The sequence below is a fragment of the Rhagoletis zephyria genome, unplaced genomic scaffold, assembly GCF_001687245.7.
Source record: "Rhagoletis zephyria isolate East Lansing unplaced genomic scaffold, Rhagoletis_zephyria_1.1 Rzeph_scaffold_02041, whole genome shotgun sequence".
Classification (NCBI taxonomy): domain Eukaryota; kingdom Metazoa; phylum Arthropoda; class Insecta; order Diptera; family Tephritidae; genus Rhagoletis; species Rhagoletis zephyria.
In genome coordinates, this window is record NW_016159125.1 from 72,225 (window position 1) to 96,216 (window position 23,992).

Sequence of the window (23,992 nt, forward strand, 5' to 3'; positions counted from 1 at the left end):
AAGCGTTTTTAAATTGCGATTATTTACAAAAGTTTTATTATTTACAAAATTTTTATTTTTTTGCAAGCTATTAAATTTATTTCGCAACATTCGGCGAATTCATTTGGTTTTGGTCTTTGTTTATTTTTTATTGATTTTATCTCCTTTTTCATCAAAAGTATTTAGGTATAGTACACTTAAAGAGCAGATATTTAAGTTTTAAGAAAGTTTATGTTTAGTTGAAATTTTTGGTGAACATTATTAAGTTAAGTGGGCAATTGGAATGCGAATTATTCTATATTTTGTTGATTTTCACACTCTGCTTTTTTTACACAATATTATACGTTCCTTTTTATTAAAATTACCATTTAGATCCGGAAGTTTTGGAAAATTTAAGACCCGTAACTTTTTTTAGTAGAATTATTTCTTTATTTTTTCTTTAGTTATAGTATAGAAACTGAACGATCGAACTCTCTTTTCGAAGTGAACGGCAGCTGCAGCGAAAAATGAATTGAGTGATAAAACTAGTTGTGTATATTTGAAATTTAGAAAATTTTACTTAACAATTCGATAAAAAGGACCTCTCGGTTTCTCAAGTGAATACTATATAACAGATCAACAAAAGTTTTGCGACTTTCGATGTCTGGAGTTTTCTAATTTAGCTGTTGCTCGGACCAGGGATCGAACTCAAGTTGTATAAATTGGTAGTACGCACCTCTAACCACACAGCCACAGTGATTGCCATAGTGCTAAATCATACCTAAATTAACTCATACCCCCAATGCAACCGTGCTAGATATAGTTCTACTGATAAAAAGCTCAGACTGCTTGTTTAAATTTTATAAATAGGCTTGCTTTTTTAGAGATAGTTATCAAAAATTATGAGCGATATCTGCATCCATAAAAGAACCTTAAAAAATATGTGAATTGGAAATTTTCATTGAAAATTTTTAATTTATATTCTCGCCTTCGATGTACATAGGTCTCGTTAAATTTAACAAATTTATCCTTCAATTTCTTCCACGAATATTTTTATGGCTTCAAAAGACCTCAATGAAATTTCGTTCGATCAACGCTTTCGACCACAGTCGAAGAACGTATGCAACTCATAATAGGGGCCTAAGGCTCCAGTCGATTTTGAACAGTAAATTCCAGTTTTGGACCACTGTGCGGCGCCTGTTTACACTAGCGGTTCTCATCACAGGCAAGAGGTATAAATTCTCTTTAAAAATAATTTTTGTTTGGAATATGCGTGCCTCAAGTATGTATTTTCCTTGATTTAACATTGATTTCAAAGAGAAATTTGAAAAATAAAGAAAAATTATACATCGTCATTCAAATAGACATAAAAAACATTTGACCAGCTTAATCGAATGAAATTTGTTGCGATGTGTAATGCTGACTACACACGAGGCACGTTGAAGCAACGTGTTTTTCTTGTTCAATACACACGAGGCAACCATAACGGCAAACTCAGTAGTGTGTGCTCTGTTATGAAATGTATATGCGGAAGAAAATTTTGTTTCTACAAAGACACTTCTTCAGTTCGCTTGTTTTCAATGAACTAAGCCAATAAAATCTATACATAACGATACACACGAGGCAACCAATTCGGCAACTAACATAAAATATCAAAATCACTTGATTTTCGGGCGACGGTTGCGGCAACACGCATTTCTATGAGTCACAATGCTACACACGACGCAACGGTCGAAGCGACATGCCCTAGTTGCTTCAACGGTTGCCTCGTGTGTAGTCGTCATAATAAATAGAAACAATTAAAAACCACTGATAGCCTTCTGCTAAGTGAGCAAGCTATATGAATGTGAATGAGACTGATTACTCAATTAAAAATAATTGCGTAATTGAAATGGAATTAGTAGAACATAATCGTATTTCTTTAAACTAAATTTTAAAATTCTGTGTAGAGACATATGTTCACCAATAAAGACATCACAACGACCATCCACTTCGAGTAGTTTAGTACGTTTTTGAGTTTTGTCCTTAATATCTATAGATAAATAGTTTTTGATTGGCAGTTACACAACATTTTTTTTTTTCCTTCTCCTACATAAACTTTTATGATAAATACTTCATTGTACGTGGTATTTCGTATCTGGTCACACTCCACGCGTTACGTAATATAAGTAATCATGTATTTAGTTTAGCTTTGCCTTCAATTTTTGGTATAGTTTTTTTTTTACGGAAGTGGTGCATACTACGTATGTATATACATTTATTGCCTGGATCCATTTATGAGTTTTCAAGAATTGGATTGAGGCAATTTATCTTTGATCTATAGAAATACTTTGCATTTAATTTTTTTAATTGTTGCTGCTAATTCTTTAGGCATTTGTTTTTTTTTTGTCTGATTTCTGTTTAAGTTGTATCCATTGTGCAGCGATTCGACTTATGATTACTGCAATTTTAAGAAGTTCTACTCAATTCAATTTCTTAGATTTACTTACGCACACTTAACAGTTAGAAATTAGCAATCAACATTTATATGCGGCATTTGGTTTTTGTTTTTTTTTTTTACTCAAATCTATTACCATCCATTTTACGGAAGCCGTGTTTTTTTTCTATATACATATATATTTTAAATTGCTGCTCGACATTTTTTCTCGGTTACTCCATTTTAAATGCTTAAGATATGTGCCTACGACCCATTTATGCTACTTAAAATTAATTTAATACGAGTACAACTAATCTTACGTTAAAAGTTATGCCAATGTCTAAGTATAAGTAGACGCCTCTACGTAATTCTAACATAAATGCAATTTATAATAAATATTGTTAACCCTAAATACGTGATATTTATAATGAAAATATATACACAGAGACGAGAAGAATACTCTCATGCATTCTAGTCTTCTTCCCCTTCGCCCTCTATCTCCCTCTCTCTCTCGCACTACGCACTCTTCACCCCACCTTCTCACTCACGCTGCTGTTTGCATCGACTCTTATTCATTCTTACTCAGAAGTAATCCATTTTGGGCGCGTCCAAAGCGGTGTGTAAGGTGAGTGTAACGCCACGATTAATGCTTACGGCCGGGTAGAAAACGCCGTACAAATCTCGGAATGCAACGGAGCCCTGTGGCATTTCATTAACCAGGAAGCTTAAAGTGTGTCGCTCCAGATCGAGTAGCACACCGATGGTGCTGCCGGTGGTGATGCCACCTTCAACGCGTCGCTCATGCACGGAATTATGTTGGAACCACGAACGTTGGCCGTCAATGTACATGGCAAAGGATTTTTCATCTTTGCCTGCAATGAAAGGAGAGACACAAAAGGAAAAACTTTAAGTATTTACATTTGAGTAGAAGTAAAAAAAAAACAACTGATGTACAACAATGCGCATAAGTAGTCCCGCTGGCAAAATTTTTAAAAACCTTCTCGACACCGCCCATCTAGACCATTTTGAAATCAGTACAGAGGGTCTTTGGTTTTTTTCGCATTTAACCACAGCAATAAGGTTTTGAGTCCTCACGATAGCCTCGTCTGGTGCAAGTCATTTTCACTGCAAATATGTATGTTCTTTGAATTTTCTTATATGATTACTAGACGGCGGTCTGCTCTCTCCGTCAAGCTGCGATGGCCCAGTGATGCCAAGACGGCACGTCATTTCTGAACAATTGTCGATTTGACTACTTTGGATTTTATAGCTTTGAAAGCCACTAGGCTATTGAAGGATACTAGTGTTCACCCAGCGGTTAAAATTCTAACTTTTAAATTAAGGGAAGTTTACGTGGGCTTGAGTTCAGTTGAGTAGACATAATAACAGATTCAACATAGTGTAACATAACATAACACAACACAACATAATACAATACAACACAATAAAACACAACACAACACAACAAATCACAACACCTCGACCTCCGAAACCCCCTAGTACGAAATTTCTAACCATTTCTTTAAACCTTGGAATTTTGGCCGCACTGTGCAGCGGGGCGGCATTGATGCCAGTGAAGCCTAGAAGCAACACGATTATATCGCTAACACTCTAACAACCCGAAAATAGAAGAAAACTAAATGCATACTTAAGAACAAAAGTAGAAAATTCTCAAAATGGAAACTTACTGCCGTCCCTAAATTGGAGCGCTAAGCGTTGCGTTATCCATTGTCAACGAGTGTCATCGCGCGCTATACCCAAATCAACGCGTCGTCAATTTTGACGTTTTCTCATGTCCTCTCGTTTTTATTCTCGTTTCCTTTTTCACTTCTTTGTCCGTTCTCTTTCTCTTCGTCTTCTGCATCCAACTTCAGCACGTAACGCCCTGTCAAAAATGAAAATTCCATTTGCTCGGCGTTAGCGCCGCGTTATTGTGGGATGCTTCATACAAATTGTATGGGCATGAGGATTTTTGACAGTTGCTTGGCGCTTGACGCGCCAATTTAGGGATGGCAGTTAGATGCGCCAGACGAGGCAACGACATAGCACAAACATTCACACCTACAACATACCAGTTGCCTGCCAGTCTACGGCGCTTAAGTGCCGGCACTTCAACTTCACGAAGACGCCAATAAGCTGCGAACGAAGGCTAATAAGAAACTTTTTCATTTGGAAAAGTGTCGCCGCACACCACACAAGACAGGCTAGGGTAGACAGGGAGGGTATAAACACAACTTTGTATCTATGCTCCGACTTAAGTACGGTTGTGTGAGTGAGGGTGTATGTAAGGAAAATGTTAAAGAGCCACTGTCAACTTTTCTTTGTCATTAAATATCGACAGGTAAATAGAAAAAAGCGCACGCAAAATTGCCAATTTCAATTCGATTGGAAAGTGTCTTCGATACGAGTACATACCTAAAAGATGCTGAAAAAAGTTTGAAAATATCTCGTCATGCATATACTTACTCGTAGCAGTGCAAACACAACTTGGCACTTTGCGCAAGAAATCAACAGAAATGGCAAATATTTGTTCGAGGATATTGCGTAGCGCCAACGACGGCCGGGCGGAAATGGCTGAACGAAACAAAAGCGACGTTATTGCAACCAAGCAAAAAAACACTGACAAAACAAACTTAGTTGGATAAGTGAAAAAATTAAATAATTGGAAAACAAAAATAAAAGATGTATGGAAGTTTTCAAATTAAGGTGGATTTTGATTAAAAACGAAATACATATGCAGCTCAGGTGTTGACGACTTTTGGAAGAGTAGCAAGTTTATGTCCAACAGGAACGAATAAGTTTAACAGAAGGGGGCAGTATGCGATATGACACAAACAGTTTGATCAGTTTTAAGGAAATCTGTACTCTCGAAAATCTGGTTGGGTATAATTTTGGAACAAGGGAACGTGAAATTTACGTCAATCTCTGTAAGAAGTTTTACAGAAATTCCCATTCTAGTTTTTATCGCATAACTGTCATAAAACTTATGCGGAAAATGTATATACATACATACTTTTAATAATTTATTCACCAGTACCAAGTACAGATAATCGCGAATAGCAAAACGTATCAACAAGTTAAAAACATTTTAGGTAAAAAAACATTTTTTTAAATTACATAAAAAATTTCGTTCAATAAATTAAATTGCAAAATGTTTCAGAAATTACCCAATAAATATTGTAGAGAAAATTATCTGCGATATCCAATATGAACGTCATAACCCAAAAAAACCAAAAACTCAAGAAAACTGGTTTTGAAGTTTTCAATTTACTTACATACATACATATATGTACTCCACCTAGTAAAAATTAATACATATTTGTTCTAGTGAACTACTGGTAATTGGTACAGCTACGAAATTTTTACGCAACATAGAAGAAAAGGTTAGCAATCTTTTGCCTCACCATCGATATTGACTGAGGTAAGTAAGAGTGTGGCCTCCGACTCGATAACTTGGCCATTATCCAGCATAATGGAGCCGTCGATATCCAATGCATTCTACCATCGTTGTAAATTCGAAATTCGGCCCATTCTCGAAGAAGATTTTGGGAAAGAGAGCTTACCTTTCCTTTAGAGAATGAGCTTACCACATTTGTTTTCTAAATTTGCATTTAATTTTTAAGTAAAGTAGTTTATAATTTCAAAGTAATTTATAAATTAAAAACTTTACATGCACTTTTTGCTATAAACTTTTATTTTAAGCTTGTAGAAGTAAACTTATTGCCAGTTTATTTCAATAACTAATTTAGAAATGCGTTTAGATCAGATTTCAACTAGAAACCAACCAAATTAACCAAATAAAAACTAGGACGCAACATTTTAGCAAGTTTTGGCTTCTTTCATAAGTTTATGCAATATTTATTATTTTTTTATGTAAGTTTATGTAGTATAGCTCATTACTTAACAAACACGATAGAAATCCAAATTTCAGAGTTTGTGCAAAAATTATTAAAACTTCTTCATTGGCCAAAATTCCTAACTCCTTAATCAGCAAATTGGAAAAATTTGGTGTCCAGTTTTGTAGCCCATTCAATTATAGAAAATGAAGTGCAAATTTGGAGGAGTTAGGACTTACCGTTGATTTTTGCCAATTTTTTTTATTGACGCTGTTCCGCTTTTTTCCATACAAAGTATGTTTGACAATTTTTTTTACATGAAAAAAGATGCGTGACAAATACGTTAACAAAAATAATGTCAAACATCAACGGTAAGTCGGAGATACTATTGGTTGCGATAAATAGGTGACCTAGTTTTTAATCTTATAAGTAGGGCTCGGAATCTCATGCAGATGCATGTTTTTATTGGACATCTGCAAATGGTTAAGTTATCATTGCGAATCATGAAATGTCCTTTAAAATGGCATTCAATCGTTAGTGCATGGTTTGGCATATTTTGCAAAAAAAGTGCCTGTCTTTGCATATTTATTGCGCATATTTTAGTATATTTTTACAAAAAAAGGATATTTTTCCTTTTTTGATTTACGACCATTTAAATTTAGTGCGAAATATCTTGACAAAAAAAATTATCTATACGTTTTTCCCAAAAATTCATCTGCATATCTTCTCTGATAGCCAAGCGGCCATTAAGGCACTCTCTTCTATCTCTGTTAGATCTCAACTAGTGGGAACTGTAGGAGAGAGCTGGCCCATAACTTTGATCAATACGAAATTACCCTGATATGGGACATTTACGGAAATGAGGCAGCGGACGAAAAAAGGTTAGTTTATTAATTTCAATTTCCCCGAAGTGCATTGCGCAGTCTGAAACTTCACAAAGCGTTTAGAATGCTTCTGCTCGATTAATTGTCATTTACCGTTTTTAATATATATCAGCGAACTTGCACCGCGCGAACGAGTTATTGCTCCTGAATGGCATTGAAGAATCCGCAAGAAAAACTTGCAATAAAATGACAAACCAATTGCGCCACTGAAGCAAATCAAAAAGTTATGACCGCCCAGAGGCAACAAGTTGGAAATACTTGAGCAAACTTAACCCATCAGCGAGCGAGAGTGCATATTCGTACATAGGTAACGCTTAAGATCCCCACTGCCATCCAGCCACCCACTTTCACTTACCTAACATTTTGTTGCGATTGACATCGATGCGCGCCACACCGAATGCCGGGTCCGTGTCCATGGTGTACTTGTCGACGGTGAATTCCCAATAGTGGATGCCGCGCGAGAAGCCCACCGAACCCAAAGCGACGCGGTGCTCCCAACCCTCCACCGACACTGTGGCATTGTTGTTGCTGAAGACGAGGCCAGAGCCGGCGCCGCCGCTCAGAATCGGATCGAATGTGAACCAGGCAACTGTGGAGAGGAAAAAAAAGAAGAGAAATGAAAAGGAAAGATAAAAAATGTACACTCAACGAGTGTGGAGAGTTTATAAATTGAAATTTTATTTTAGTACAATAAACTTATCATAATAATAACGGCAACAGTGCGAATGCGAATGCGATACAGCGAGTGCAGCTGAGCACTTTGTTGTGAGAAAAAATTTAGCAAATTGATTTAACAACAAAAAAAAAAACAACAGAGAAAAATAAGCGTTAATAAAAGTGTGCATTTGCAACAGTTGTGTGGCAACTTTGAGTGCTGTCATCGCCATCATAATCCGTTGCGTATCTGCTGTAAAGCGCCACGAAGTATGCTACAACTTTTGCACTTCCACTAACAGCAAAATCCAATTGCTGGCGTATTTATTTGCGTACTCTTTCGTTTTATTGTCGTTGCTTTCCTTTTCTTGCCTTTCCTTTTATTTGAGTGGGCACTTTTTTGATTGCATTAACCATTAGCTTTTGATGGCGTTCGCTTGTTGCATTATTGAGGATTTATTAGTTGCCACAAATTGTAGCAATTGTCAACTTATTGCTCACTTACGAGTATTGTGGGCTTTTTTTTTATTGGCAGCAAAGAAAAGTTAGCTATTGCCAATTGTGGGGAGGATTATGCTGAGATTTATTGAATTGTTAAATAGTTTAGTGCCCAAGTTAATATAAAAGTTTGAACGCGGATGAGGATAAGAGCTCAATGGAGCAACAAGTGACGTACGTAAATGGGTGGGTGTGAAAAGGGTGATGAAAATAACACCAATACTATGAGAAAAAAATTTAAAAGTTTCTTGAATTTAATGAAGTGAAGAGTTGTTACATTTTTCGATAAAAAAAAATGCTTTTGGTCGAAAATGGTGGCACACTTAGCTTAGACAACGCATATTGTTCAGTTTTGCATAAGAGACAAGATTCCATTTTTTTTTTGCATTTGGTGGCACACAAGGTTTATCACTCTAGATTGGTTCGTTTTGGCACAAAGAACATTTCCACCGTTTAATGTTGATATCTTGAAGTATCTCAAATTTTTAAAATGAAAAAAATCGTTACATTTCAAAAATTACAAAATGTAAGTTCCAGCCAAAGTTCAATTCAGTTATGTGTAACTACTGGAACGGGTTGAGCAAACTTAAGGCATGAAATGGTCTTAAGACACATAGAGAGTAGACCACACGTTACGTTATCTTCTGTTGCTCGCTTCCAGCAACGACCCTTGACTCAACGTTCACGCGAAATGTACTTAGTCGGATCAATGCGTCCGTTGTATATATATATATTTTTTTTTTTCATTAATACTGTTACTTTGGTCGGCTTGATGCTTCACACCTGGCAATCGAATTTCGGAAGGGTACTACAAACCGCATGTTACCATCAAGGCGAGGTTAATCCGAGGGATTTCATTTTGGCTATTTGGCAATTCTCGGATCAGGTCAAAGGGCGCGTCACCAGAACGCTAAGAAAACTGCTAAAGCCATTGCACCATTCGCTATCAACAGTGCCGAAATTCAAATGATCAGCGGAAAGGCTAAGGCGTTCAATTGGGGCCCGAACGAACTTAACAGGCTGAAGCTAAAGTGTCTGGGAACAGTGGAAGTAAATTACTTTCATTAAGGTCATTATCTGCCAACCTAGGGAAGTCACGTCGCCCGATATCTATCTCTTCGCCAGTAGTAAAGGTCGTTGAGTCCTTGTTTCTCTCATCGTTCATATACCAACTGAGCCCAACAGTACGCCAGGATGGATTCCGTAAAGCGCATTCTACTACCGCCGCAATTATCGGCCTTAACACGCAGATAAACGCAATCAAGCAAAAACCAGCAATGCCTGCAGGAGCTTTACGGAGAAAAAGTAACAAAAATAACGAAACTACTGACAGCCGCCGCATACCAATTAAACGTCCGAGCTAGCAACAACACAAAGTACTGAGCGCATATTCGTACATACATACATACACATTCATTCTAGAGCTATAACTGGTGGCTGGTGGGCTAAGAAGTTGATTGATCCCTGCGGTTAGCGTGAACATCAAAAGTGGTATAAGGTGTCAAGCGGTGTAACGGTATTTCATTTGTAAGGGTGTGGCAGTGAGGTGAGGTGGTGATCTGCTCATTTGTAGCAAAAATATCTGCCAGTTGAACTTATTGCTGAAGTAAGAGCAAAAGCAGAATGTTTGATCCCCACCATAACAACCACAATACCACTTAAGCACCTGCCAACTTTACATATTTACATACGTACATATATTACGCTTAACTTTTCATGCATAGGCTCCCTATTTTCACGCCATTTTCACTCTACGCGCCTACCAGAGGAAAATTGCACGTAAACACCGTTACAAATTTATTCATATCATACTCTACAAGTTGTTGTTGCAGGATTTTATTATTTTTTTTTTAATATAAAAGAGGTCAATGGTTGCTTTGCATGCAAACTTGTCAGTCACTTGCGAGAAGTAAGCAAAAATACACCTGGAAAATACTTGGCAAGAAAAGTACTCGAATATACAAAAGAATTATGAATTGAAATGTTGCCACGCAAAACCGAAGGGGAGCGGCAAGCTCGAAAACGATAATACAAGATGAGCTGAATACCACTTCATTTTATTCATTTATTGCGTAGCAACACCATTACCACTTTCCCACTTTCATTGCCTTCCACACTAATAGGCGCAGTGTCTAATGTTTAACATCACTTTTACAGCAAAACTTAAGTGTTCTTAGAATCCCTTACGCTGACACTCACACCTCTCCTAGATACCTCACCTTCACCGTTGTCGTTTCTAAGTTACCGCGTAGCCGCAATGCCGCTGAACACATCACCTGGCACTCCTGCCTGTCAACTACAATTCTAAGCTCAAAAAATATTAGCAACCCTTTTTCCACTTTCGCACCCAAGGATGTACTCTGCTTTTGCTGTATTCATTCGAGTCGAAATTTTAGAAGCTTAATTGAAATATTGAATTCTATAAGTAAATATGTAAGATTGATGCGCAAAGTAAAGCAACGCGTAAATAAGCATTTTCCATATTTGTACCGAATCACCGTTTAAGGTGGTTGAGAACTCCCATTTCTTGTTGTCTTCTAATTAATTTACAAGTACATACATACATAGATATGCTACTTCAGTTGGCTGTTTTGTTTTTATTCACTCACCTTCCGCTGTTTGTAATCCAATGAGCTCCGAGTATTCACCCTCGCCGGCATTGTTGAAGGCCTTTACGCGCGCGTTGTACATTGAATTGAAGTGGAGACCGTCGACGGTGCAAATTGTTTCCTTGCCGCAATAGACCTCCTGAGGAGTGTAAAGCGAGAATATGAAAAATTATTAATTTGTACATAAATATGAAAAGACATACATACATACATATGTAAGTAAGCTGAAAATTTAAACACAACTCGGACTTGATTATACATAGAAGAATTATGGAGTGTCTTCATGAAATCGTGAGGGTACCAATTTCAGTAAAATTTCAAGAAATCTTATATACTTCTTTTTGGTTGTTTGTGTTTCCGACAGGGTAGGAAGATGGCACAACGCCGAAACCGGTTGGCCTCCAAACCAAATTTGACAAGAGATGACGGAAAATCGTTCAACATCAATTTTAAAATTGCTTGGGTATCTTTTAGTCCGTGTGGTACGAATCAACATCGTCTCTGACTCCTATTGCCGTGGCTGGATTACGTGGTCGAATTACCTCAGCATTTTCTTTTCAACTGCCCTGCCTTCGTAAGACTAAAGCTTAAGTATTTCGGCCCAAGGAACTCTCAGGTGCGCATCAACTGCCTACAAAAATTCGCTTTGAGCGACCAGTGTCTTTCTTGCCTAACAACTTCATATGGATTGCCATCAGTTACCGTTCTAGGAAAAATCTTTTCAGTGGCAATACGCTTGAGGTTACCCAAGTCATCAAAATATGACGGAAGATCAATTTTCATTTGACTTCGCTTGATAAACATAAATCTGAAAATTTTTGCCTGAAAGCGCTAAGTTTTTTTAACTGAGCCTCTTTTTGGAAGAGTTTGTACATATTACGACTTTTATTTATTAGGCAAACTGGATTTAAAATACACAAACAATATCGGGATTGAAACTTATATTGAAGTTGGCCGGATGAAGCTTTACACCAACCTTAGGGCATATGGTTCGGTATTACAAGCTAAAATATCTACAAATTATTATGCATCTCGGGGTATAGTACCAGATACCAGGGAATGAGGTAACTTGCATTGTGTGAGCTAAACAGTTATGTTTTCTCAAATCCCCGTTTCAATCGAAATACATTTGTTTGCGAATGCCGCAATTTGGTCCCTTCTTATAGCATAAATTCCGTACTCACCCTAAACTCGCCACCACTGCCATCGTCCAACTCCAATACATAACCATCGACGAAGGAATGAGCCGGTGCTTGCCACGCCACTGTAACTGAATTATTTTCCGCTGAGCAATCCTCTGGAACAATTGTTGGTGCTAAAGGTGCTGTGTGGTGGTAAAATGGAATAAAAGAGTATTTTAGTTAATTTTATTTTCACTGAAATTGCTTGTGAAGTATTTATGTAAAGTAACTTAAGAGTGTTTAGGAAAAAATTGCTTTAAGAAATTACGAAACAGTAAATAAGTTGGAGCAACTAAACGAATAAATAGCAACCAATATGCAAAACTAAACTCCCTTTCAAAGGAAACAATTAACTAACTAAAGTTATACTGAATTAAAAAAGGTTAACAAAAAATTGTTCCAACGAAAGTTAGTAAATGAAAACTTTTTAGTTTAGGTGAAGAAAAGTTAAAAGTGCGGGGGTGAGTAAACTCAGCGTAATAAAAAATGTGTTGAGCTTAAAGGCGACCGCAGAAGAAGTTGCAATTTAAAATAAATAAATTAAAAAAAAAACAAAAGGAGCAACACACAAAAAACTTAAAACGTCGCAGTGCACTATGGGAAAAAATGTTCATATTTTTGGCACAAAGTCCAATTTTTTTTGGTGTTGCATTTTCAAATTTAACCTATTTCCTAAATCTGAATTAGTAAAAAACCTATTCAATTTAAATCCTGATGGCAACAGTTTTTCATTAGAGTGATTTCAAAGTCAGCTGATTCAAATTCACATTGTCTTAGAAGAATATAGAGGAAATATTACTTTACTTTAAGTTTTTGTGGTTTGAAAAGTTTAACATTTAAAAAAAGTGTTATTGTGGAAAACATTAGTCCAGATATGTAAAATTATGATTTGATGGCCTCTTAGTTATTATTGTGTATTGGGTATTGTAATTGAACATAGAGAATAACTTTTAAAGGGCAAGCCAGTGCAAAGACTTTCAAATGACAAGTTATTAACAAATGTGTAGATTAATATAAAAATAATCTTTCTTGGCCCATTTTGCCCCCTTTTGAAAAAATCGCATTTCTTTAGAGATATGCGTATTAAGCTAGGCTTGCGCGGCAGCGAGATATAAAACTTTTTACAGAGTGAAACTTAAATACTTTGCAGTTAAAATGTAATCATATATGTTTCACTAAATAGATAACTGTTTTCAGAAGTCTAAAGTTTGCGAAACGAATTTCAAGAGTGTAGCATCAAAAACAACGAAGTTGGTATAAGTTTGCCAGACCACTCGTAGGGCGGCTATATGATACAGTGCCTCGAATCGAACAAAATTTGGTAGGCCAGCTCAAAACTCTATAATACATATCTAAAACAAATTTTGGGCTGTTATCTTAATATTTAGACTTTATTCCGAAGAAATCAATTTTTTTCCCCATAGCGCAGTGGAGTAGTAAAAAAAGTAGACTAAAATTTGTGTAACCAAATTTGCATTTGACATTTTGTGTCCTAGGCTGCGACCAATTGTCCCCTTCTGCAAACCATTGAAACCAGAAACAAGTCAAATGGACGTTTTTGCATTGCAATAAAAAACATCAAAGAACTGATACACTGTGCATTGCATTCGATCATCTTAAAAAAAATGTAGCCGCCCAGCATTACACTTGGACTATTTGTATTATAAATCATCTATCGGTATTACAAAAATTTAGTTTTAAATCTATTTTTGATTACCGTTACAAAACAATTATCCTTATTAGTTGTATTTTTTGTGGACAATTGAGATGCGTCAAAAAAAGTAACTGGAGGGAGAAAGCAGCGTGAGTACTCAAAGAAGTGCCAAATTGCAAGTTCATTTAAAAAAATTATTCCTATTCTGACCTCCTTAGCTGCCTCTAAAGCCGCTGAAGCATCCTGCTAGCTTTGCGTAGCCTACTAGTATATTTATTGCACTAAGTACTCTCCATGTTTGGGCGTTCTCTAGAGATGAAAAACTGTGGCACTGAACCGTACTCCGCTCATACTTCCATCAGAGAAAATGTACATTTGTATGTTTTGTTATATGTGGGTGAGTTCATAAATACTGCATACCCATGGAAATATGGACAAATGTATGTACATTAGACTGCATCACCAAAAAAAGTTGCGGTTTTTCCGCCAGAATTAAAAAGTCTATTATATTTTAAGACGTCCACCAAAATATTTCGGAAAAATTTAAAAGATTTAAGCGGGCTGGACGGATTTGAAAATACCTCCAAAAATGGAGTTTTTTATGAATAAAAATTGTTTCTTAAAGAACTTTTTGAAAAAAGCCCCCTCAGATGACAATGCAGATTAGACTGAAAAAAATCTGCATAAAAATATTTAAAATTTGATGCTGTCTTTTTTACATTTTCCAAACATTTTCCATTGATTTACGAAAAACTTAAATAACTGGGCCAAAACTATTCTGATTTAGACTTAAGGGATCTCGGTGGAAAGGTATTTTCCCCACTATTTTTATTTATGTGCAAAAAAAAGTCATTCGTGTCCCAATTTTTTGTTTTTTCAATTACCAACACATCTTAAGACGTCTTAAAATATAATAGATTTTATAATTCCAATGGAAAAACAGTACCGTTTTTTTTTTTTTGTATGGGGAGTGATGCAATCTAATGTACATACTGCACACGAATTTTTTCACTTGCTTAAATATTTTATGGCGCCGAAAGTTGTATAACTCATAACGTCAAATGACAGGTTGTGGGAAATTGCCAGCGAGTTGTCCCAACACAAATATATAACAAAATGAATGTTTGCACACACAAATTTGTGCACATGGCTTTGAGTTCATATGTAAAAAGTCATAAATTAAATTTGCCGCTGAAAAGTAGGTTAAACAACAAAATGAAATTGCGGTAAAAGTCAGTGAAAATGTGGTAACATTTAGTTATGTGAGCAAATAAGACATACAAAAGCAATTGAACAACGCTTCGTATGACAATTTGAATTATTTGGTATTTTATAAAATTTGCAACTACCGAAAAATAGTAAATATTTAATTTATTTTTGGTTTCACGTTATAAAAACTACGAATTGGCAAGCTTTAAAAAGAATTAGCGGCATAAAATTAAATTATTTTCGCGCAGATTACTAATCAATGTGGTTTTGAAAAGAAAATGTGGTGATTTAATAAAAGGATTCGTTGGCGAAAAATTTGTTTTTCATTTAAAGATTTTCCGAGCGAATTAAACGCTTTGCATCGAAACTATAGCCTTCAGATAATACTTGTCAACTATTTAAAAATTAATTTAGAGAGACATACCAAAAAAAAAGACCTATTCGCCTATGTACTACTTGTCGATTAGCCGTTTTCAATTCGCGATTTCTTTTCTTAATTAACGAATAGTTCGTATGGCGAAACAAGAATAAGGTTGACGAGTAGAGGCGAACACAAGCGAGTAGATCGCAGTTTGATCTTTTATTGTGAATGTACCCGTAAAGCAATCACTGAACTCTCTATGACAATACATTCAACTAGCCCAAAATCATCACGGTAAAGTACTCGAACGAGCAACGCTTAGTAATAAGTAAAATATTCTATACAAACTCCAAATAGGTGACTGAAACTCTTATAGCGTTAACCCCGACTTTCGGTCGTATTTCTCGTCCGAGGGGAAAAAAATTTGAGCGTACACATGCGTTGCTAGATGTTTCCATGTGCGAGAGAGGCAAAGCGTTAATCGAAGAACCGCGAAAAATGCGCCCTATAAGCATGCGCCGCAAACAATCTAAATCAGTCAATTACAACATCGTCCAGACTACGCTATGCCGAATTTTTTTCCGGTTCCTACTGTACACCCTTATCAAACCAAGTTAATCCAAGACTAAGCCACTTTATATTAAGAAGCGACGTACGTTTCCAGAATTGGAATGTTGGAAGAAAACTAAGACCATCTTCGCAACGTTAAGCATACATACATACTCAGTGATGAAGAAACACAACTTAAAGTATAAAAAATAACTGTATGCCGTGGTGTCTACAAGGTCGCCTCATTGGGCATTTTTTGCCGTTGGAAAAAATGACCGCCACGTTACAGTCAATTAAAACCGCAACAGAGACATGATGCAGCGTTATACGAGCATCCTTTGTCAATTGTCCAAAAACGTCTTATACCGAGAAATAGGCATGCCAATTGGCGAGGTAAATCAGCTCAGAGATAATAAAAATCGAGAAATAGCGACCGTTCCCGTCGAAAATTGGTTTCAACAAAACCACCGCTGCAGACATGCCCTTTGTCGGCACTTTATCAAAATCGAATTTCACTCATAAATACTTTGGTTGTACCTTAGCCAATGAAACACTTTTAGAAAAATTTTCAAATGGTTTTGCGTTTTACTAAAAAAAAATTGTCAAGACCTTAGTGTACCCCTTTACTTGAATTCCTTAAAAAAAATATCAAGCTACAATCACCTACAATATCAAAGTTCATTTTAAGGAGGAACGTGGAGAAACTCGGGTACGTTGTAATAGCTTCTGCAGGAGCTAAAAAAAAAAACGAGGATCAGCCTCAAACAGGAACTTTGTTAATGCCATGCACTTTCGAGGAGGAAACTGAGGTACCCGAGGCTTTCGATTTAATAATATTTCCATTTGAAACGATCAAAACTAGTAAATATAGGAACCATTTATTCGAAGATGTTTATCAGTTCTTGGGGAAATGCAAACTCAGAAAATACAGTTTGATTATGTAACGTTGGCTTTTAGACCAAAACGCATGGTTAAGTGAAGGGTTAGGATGTTATATGATACGCCCTTTGAATTTTATGATAAATCCGAGATGACTATTATTTAAGAGGTTGTTAAAACAATTTCTTGTAATCATTGAAAAAAGTCGCATTAAATGAAAATTTAAATAACGGTTGAGGAAAGTGATAATAAATACAGAGAAAATTGGACAATGATACAACAAATATTTAAAGGAAAACTAAACGATACTTAAATGAAGAAGTCAAAAGCAACAAAAACCAATACCCAAAAATACAGCAGAAAACACCGAGCCATAAATTAAAGAAAGATTATCTAATTGTGAGTTAGATTTCAAGAAAATTCTTAAATTTTTTGTTAAAAGTCTAGACAAAAGCTCAAACTTAATAGAAAAGATCGAAATCAAAGAAAGCCAAATATGTATGTAGTTAAGTAGTTATGAATGTAAGCATGTGTGTGTGTGTGCGTGTACTTTTCGTTGTTATCATCGTTGGATAGAGTGTCGACAATAATGTTAGTGATGGTAGTGATAACGTTGGTGACAGTGACGGTGATGAAGATGAAGATGTCGATGTCGATGTTGTTGATGATGTTGTGGAGGTGGAGGTAATGTTAATCTTGTTGGCATTGGTGTTGGTGGTGAAGGTTTTTTTGGCGGATGTGTTGATGGCATTATTGGTTAGGTTCATGAAGTTGGGTTTGTTATGAAATCTGGACGAAATGGATTTTGGTAGTGTTGTTGCGGTACGCATGAATTTTGTTGGCATGGTTGTTGTTATTGGAGTGTTTTCATTTTTTGTGCTAGATGCAGTTGCTGTTGTTTCATTTGTTTTTAACGTTGTGGTTACGGGTAATAACATCTCACCTGCTGGTAATCTCTCTTCTCCATCTTTGACGGCTGTTGGGTTTGGGCGCGTTTCAGGTTTTTCGAATTTCGTATTTTTTTTTTTTTTTTATAAATTTTGCGGTTGGATGCATGAATGGATGGGGTTGGTGCCACCACAATATGTCAAATGTACACATGAACACGTTTGTTTGTGTGTGTGTATGTGTGTGTGTGTGTGTGCATTGGGTATATTTTTATAGATGCACGTTGAAGTGATTATTTTTTTTTTTTGGATTGTCAGCGGTAAGTGATATGGGTACACACAAATATTTTTCCAAAATTCAATTCAAGCAGATGTTTCGATCAATCGATTGTTGTTGCGTCACATTTTGATGGGTTGGGTTGATGGTATTGAAGCATGGTTATTTTTATTTTTAATGTTTATCAATATTGTGTGCAAGAGAAAGAGAGAGAGGGAGAGAGCAAAACAGACACAATTATGTAGATTACTCATACATACATACGCATACCTAATAAATGCTATGATGTTTATAAATATACCTACATACATAAATACATATCTACATACATACATAGGTACATAATATAGCTTCAATAAATTAAGAAACAATTAGTCTATTTTAATTACAAAGCGCCGCGCTGAAATACTTGCGTCCCAAAACAATTGCACTTCCAGTCGAGAGCCCTCCAGAAAATGTATCCAATTACAAAGTGTCTGCAGACACAAGCACACGTATGTATTGGAAACGCTTTCAAAACAATCAAAATATTTGCTGAAAAGTGTTAAGTGGCCGTGGTGATTTGTATTGCCACAGCTGCCACATGCAGCCACCGCCACCGCCTCCGCCTTCATCGCCCCAACCACCTCGAGTACGCCGCGCATATGGCAATGTGCGACAGTTCTCCGTCGCTTAGGCCGAGGGGCACTTCAATGCCGCTTAGTGTGTGTGTGTGTGTGGCATTAAGCGTACTTGATGTTGTAATGCAGCTGGATTTGCAGCTCCAGAAATGTGAAATGTACGAAGGTACTCTCATTTGATTGTTTTATTTTTTTTTTATTACGTATGGTGGCTTTGATTTACATGCAACTTTACATACATACACACTTACATATGTATGCTTGCCACAAAGCGGCATGTATTGAATTGTAAGTAATGTTTTGATTTTTGTTTGCCATCGGACTATAAAATTACTAAATGCTTTTCGTAAATTGCTCTTTATTATTTCCTACGCTAAGTACTTTATCGGTTTCACCTTTATTACACTAAACTGCATTTAATAATAATTAGCATACAAATGATTATTGGCATAGCTTTGTTGCCAATTTATGGCCACGCTTATGAATCGGTTAAGATCGGTAATCGTTTATAAGAGTATATTAATTGGCATCAAAATTGAATAAACGTTCGGTAAGGTGACTAGAGCTGGAAAACTATCGATAGTGTTCCCACTCGATAGTCTCGATAGTTAAAGTTTTGCACAATCGATAGTATCGTATCGTTTTCAATGTGTAATTATGTTCGGAGTTGCACTTTTATATGAACTTTTTCGCTTTATTTACATACTTTCACACATACATATGTATCTGAACGAAAAAGCCTTTGCACCAATAAATTTAAAATTAGAATGACAGATTAGTGGAAATAAAGAAGTAACTATCATAAAGACTATCGATGACGGCTACAACTATCGATAGTACAACCTAAATACGACACTATCGATAGTGACAATAAAAGTTTCGATAGTTTTCCAGCTCTAGACGTAACTCCAACTAATTCGGTTTAGGGGCCCACAGAAGTTAGTAGCGACTGTTAATACGTGGACGAGGCTGAAAGCGGGCATCTGTAACGGAGCATGGATCCCTGTATAAATATGTATGTGAATTCGGCTAGGGACAGGCTACGAAGAAATGACTGCCAGTAAAAAGAGCAAAACAGCCTCGGATGATAACCCTTCACCAATTTGATCCCCACGTTGACGGAATTAAGACTATAATCTACGGATATTAAACAGGAATGTCCAGGACATCTTTAGAGATAGTGAATTTATCCAACTTCTGAATGTTCTCGAAAAATAAATGCCCGAAATTTGGTGTCCCCAAGTTGTTCCTGTTAGTAAGTAAGTAACTTCAGAAACATCTGTTTCCCTTGTGCACACGCCCCAACGGAGTATGTGTATTCGGTTTTATAGACGGAAAATTCACAACCTGCCTCAGTTCGATGTCGGAAAACTGAAGAAACGTCAACAACAAAGTTTTACTCAGACACATTTCCGCACCTACGCTTCAGCCAACTAATATCAGACAATGGACACATTTTTTAATTTGAAAATTTGTGTTTAAGCGAAACCGCCGATGATTTAGTTTGTTAGCAGTTGCTTTCGTTAATAGGATCGTGGTGCATTTTAAATGGCAAGACAATATTTTAGAGCTATTTATTTAGCAAACTACGCCTATATAGGTTTAGATTGTAACTCATTGTAATTATTAGTTAAACAAATGCTTGTAAAATTTTTAGTCAATACTTTTAGCAGTTATGTAAATATATAAGAATTAAATCTCTAGCAAATTTTCGCAATATCAACGAATAAATACTTAGGTACTTGTTATACCTAGTTACACGTACATACATATACATACGAGTAAGTACCATACATACAATCAACTATCTATAGGTATTTGTAAATATTCTTCTCTCCATTAAATCATTTATTTATTAGATAACATTTCGCTTACCTTTCATCTGCATAAAATTCAAATTATCTATGGCCCGCACCAGCGCAGCATCGTCGAGCGTCAAGTCGACAATTGGCGAAACACGTGGAGCGGCATTTGTCACCTCCTGATGCCAGGTCATGTCCGTATTGGCAACACGATTAATCAACATAGAGCCGACCTGTGGGAATGGTTTAGTGCAAGGTGAGGCAGAAAAGTAAGAGCACACCGACATATCCGTAATTAGAAATATGTAAACGGAATTAAGGTGAAATTAGTCAAGAACGTAGAACTTATTCTTCAACGCTGTCTGTATAGGCAGAATTTTGTCGATTACTGGAGCCCTCAGTGTTGCCACTCATCAATGCCTTTTCACAAACTTACCTTTTCAACTAAAATTTTTCGTGCTATAATAGATGCTAGCTAAATATAAACTACTTATTTTTCAACAAAAAACCTTATTCGATAGTAAATTTCAAATATTTTAAAAGCATTTTGAAAGGGAACTTGTAACTTTTTTACCATATGCAAAACTGACGAAGTGGCAACCATCTATAGAAGGAAGACATCGGGCTTCAACTACAGAAAAATTCTGCGGTGTTGAGTTTTCATTTACATGGCGCTCTGGTAAGACAGATCGTGTCAGCTAACTCGGGTTTACGTACAGGTAGGTTTACGTTCTTGACTAATTTCACCTTTATAAAAAAGGAGAGCACAATGTGAATGCGAAATAGAACGCGGAAGCCGATGGAGAATACTTGCGCCCAATGGCGCAGGCCTCGTTAATGTGAAAATTAAAAGATGTGCACATACATACATTCATAGAATATGACAATTGGTGGTACATTAATGTGTCTCATAGTCCACGAAAAAAAAATTATGATCTTTATAAAAATTATAGTTTTTGTTACTGCACTAAAATATTTTGTCTCAAACACTGCCGAAATGGGTTCTTCGCAATGAAAATTGTGTCATTAAACTATGCCTGATAAATGTCTTATATTATAAGATGATACAAACTAAAGCAGTTAAAACAAAACAAGAAATGATTACACTGAGAAAAAATTCAACCAAAAATTGGTTAATACTACCGAACTCAAACTTAAAAAGGCATCAAAATGATTTTGATGCATCCTCCGCGCACTCAGCTATCGCCGCTATATGAAAGCGTATTCAAATGTTCAACTTGAATTAATTTTCTTGGTCGTTTGATTTTGCTCTGCACTCCATAGTTGCTTTTTCATAATAAGGAAAAAACAATTACATGTCGCCTCTGGCGTCACTCGAATCCGAACCTGCTAGAGGCAAAAATATAACAGCACAAACAAACAATAACTTGGTAGAAAAAAACATTGTACTTTTCGCTCAGTGTAATTCTTCACGTAAATTTTTTTTATGTAAAATTATGGTTAAATTAGATTTAGAGGATTCCCTGGGCACAAAAGAGCTAAATATATATTCTCTACCTTCTAAAAACATTTTAATCATTATTTCATGTTGAAAACTTTTACGAATTTAAGCATTTCATAAAATTTTTTGTGAATTCTGGCGAGTCATCTTAATGTACCCACTAATACGCAAACAATGTATCCTTATTCATACATGAACACTTATGTAGGTATGTTATTTTGCAAAGCTATGTCATTATGGCACTTAGCGTGTGTTTACACATTTCTTACATAATTTAGCAGCTACTAATTAGACTTCTACTCTACTTACTTGTAAAAAAGCAGCACTGTCTGTCTCTTTTAGCGCTTCAATACAGAATTGTATTAGTCCAGTGGTTTGTTGCAACTTGCCCGTGCAATTTGATTGCTGATCCTATGTTGAGGGAGTAGAAAAAATAAAAAGGAAGACAAATGAGAAAAGTGAAGAGAAAGACTTTAGTTCATACATTTATGCAGATGGAAAAGCTTTCTTGTTACTTCCAATATAAATAACAGTACAGTGACGGGCATAAAATCATCACAGACAGTTGCGAAAAGTTATAACTAAAAGAAATATATTTTATAAAAGGTATCTGGGTATTAGCTTCCTATCCTCCACATTGTTTTCTGAAAGACATTTCTTCCTTCGGCTTTCTTCATTTTGTTGAAGAAAATAACTATCCTGTGTTCATAGGGTTGAAGTTCAATCCGATTTGATGTCGACATTTGGCGACTATGTTCAGCGCGTTCTGTAGGACTTTAGTGAAGGTGCCTTATCTCTGAATAGGACGACCAGAGTTCATCTACTACTATGAGCCATAATAACACCACTGCCTATTAGCGATGTTTCATATTATCGAAAGTACGCTCAACGTCCAGAATCATCCTACGGTCACCTCCTCCTTCTACATAGACTATTCAATTTTCCTCTTAGGCACTGAAGAACATGAACTGTAGATCTCCATATGACGGTACGACCAATTTATCCTCTTCTTCTGGTACCATCAGCGGGTACCATTGGCCAAGCCATAGGAGTTGTAGTATTTTAATTATCTGCATATGGCTCATCGTTCTATTGTCTGGGCTATTCGTCGACGCTAAGAGTGAGTGCTCGTTGCAATCCAGCACTTTTTGGCAAAAGTGATTCTCTGTTGGATTTCATGACTGACGTTCTTGCCGGTATTAAGGCAGATACCCAAACAAACTAAGTCCTTTTTTTAAACTGTAAAATTCTTTGTGCACTCTTCCCGAGGGGTTTAATATCTTCTTCAGCATGAAATTATACAAGTCGGACGACTTAAACCTTTTTTTTGCGTATAAGTTCCTACCAATTCTAATGGAGCTAGTGATGTTACTTAATATCTTTTACACAACATTGCTAGTACCAAATTCAGATAGGGAGGCGTATATGCTATTTTTTTCGTACTACAAAATGTGGTTTAAAAAAATAAACAAAAATATGGCAAGTGTTGATTCTCCTCTCGCGAGTCTTCTCCGTGAATTAGCGTATGGTAAATACCAGGACTATGGTAAAGCGCCAGTGACAATTCGAAATCAGTTCGTTGACGGTGGGCTTTGCCATTTACATCCATCGGTACAACCAATCAGGCAAATAAAATTTACGTCCTGAACTTATTTCTTGGTTAAGTAGCAAAACCAAATGAAACAAAATGTTCTGTACAAAAGTAACGATTGTTAACGAGTTCGGGTGATTGGATGAAGTGCTTCTCGGATGAAGCTGAGGCTGGGGGGCTAAGTATTCGCGTTTGAGTTATCAGTCTCAGAGTTCGGCATTGATTCTATGTAAGTATAAAATAAGTGCCAAAATCATGACACGTTTGGATTTTGTGCCCGCTACTGTACAACCATTTTTTGTTTACTTCCCAATCCACCTTTACATGTCATTAAACATGCGTACATACATATGTATGTATTTTTTCACGCATCTTACTCACCTTTAATATTCTGATTTTCGTATCCTTATCCATGCGTATGGCCTCGAGTAGATATTCACGGCGGTCGTGTATTGCTTGTATTAAGGCTTCGCATTGTGCCGTCACCAGTCTCTCGAATTCCAAGCAGGACTCCTGCGATGTGGCGATGTGCCAAGCAACAATACAAGGAAGATGAATGAAGAAAATCGAAAATGTGAGTACGGTATGACAGGCAGTGAAAAAAGGAGAATTTAATTAAAATTAAAGGAGTACATTTTAAGCCAAACAACAAAGTTTTTTTTTTT

The 23,992-nt window shown here is 36.3% G+C and overlaps 1 protein-coding gene across 1 annotated transcript; it reads right to left on the bottom strand.

Moving 5' to 3' along the window:
* Positions 1-1,332: 1,332 nt before the first annotated feature.
* LOC108365884 (E3 ubiquitin-protein ligase TRIM9-like) lies at positions 1,333-23,840 on the bottom strand (the record flags this gene model as incomplete). The annotated part of the gene is made up of 8 exons (XM_017620078.1): positions 1,333-3,246; positions 7,450-7,683; positions 10,856-10,994; positions 12,040-12,179; positions 17,239-17,664; positions 20,348-20,507; positions 22,046-22,147; positions 23,709-23,840. Coding segments are annotated over 8 exons (1,623 nt in total), but the record flags the coding sequence as incomplete, so codon positions are not given.
* Positions 23,841-23,992: the final 152 nt, after the last annotated feature.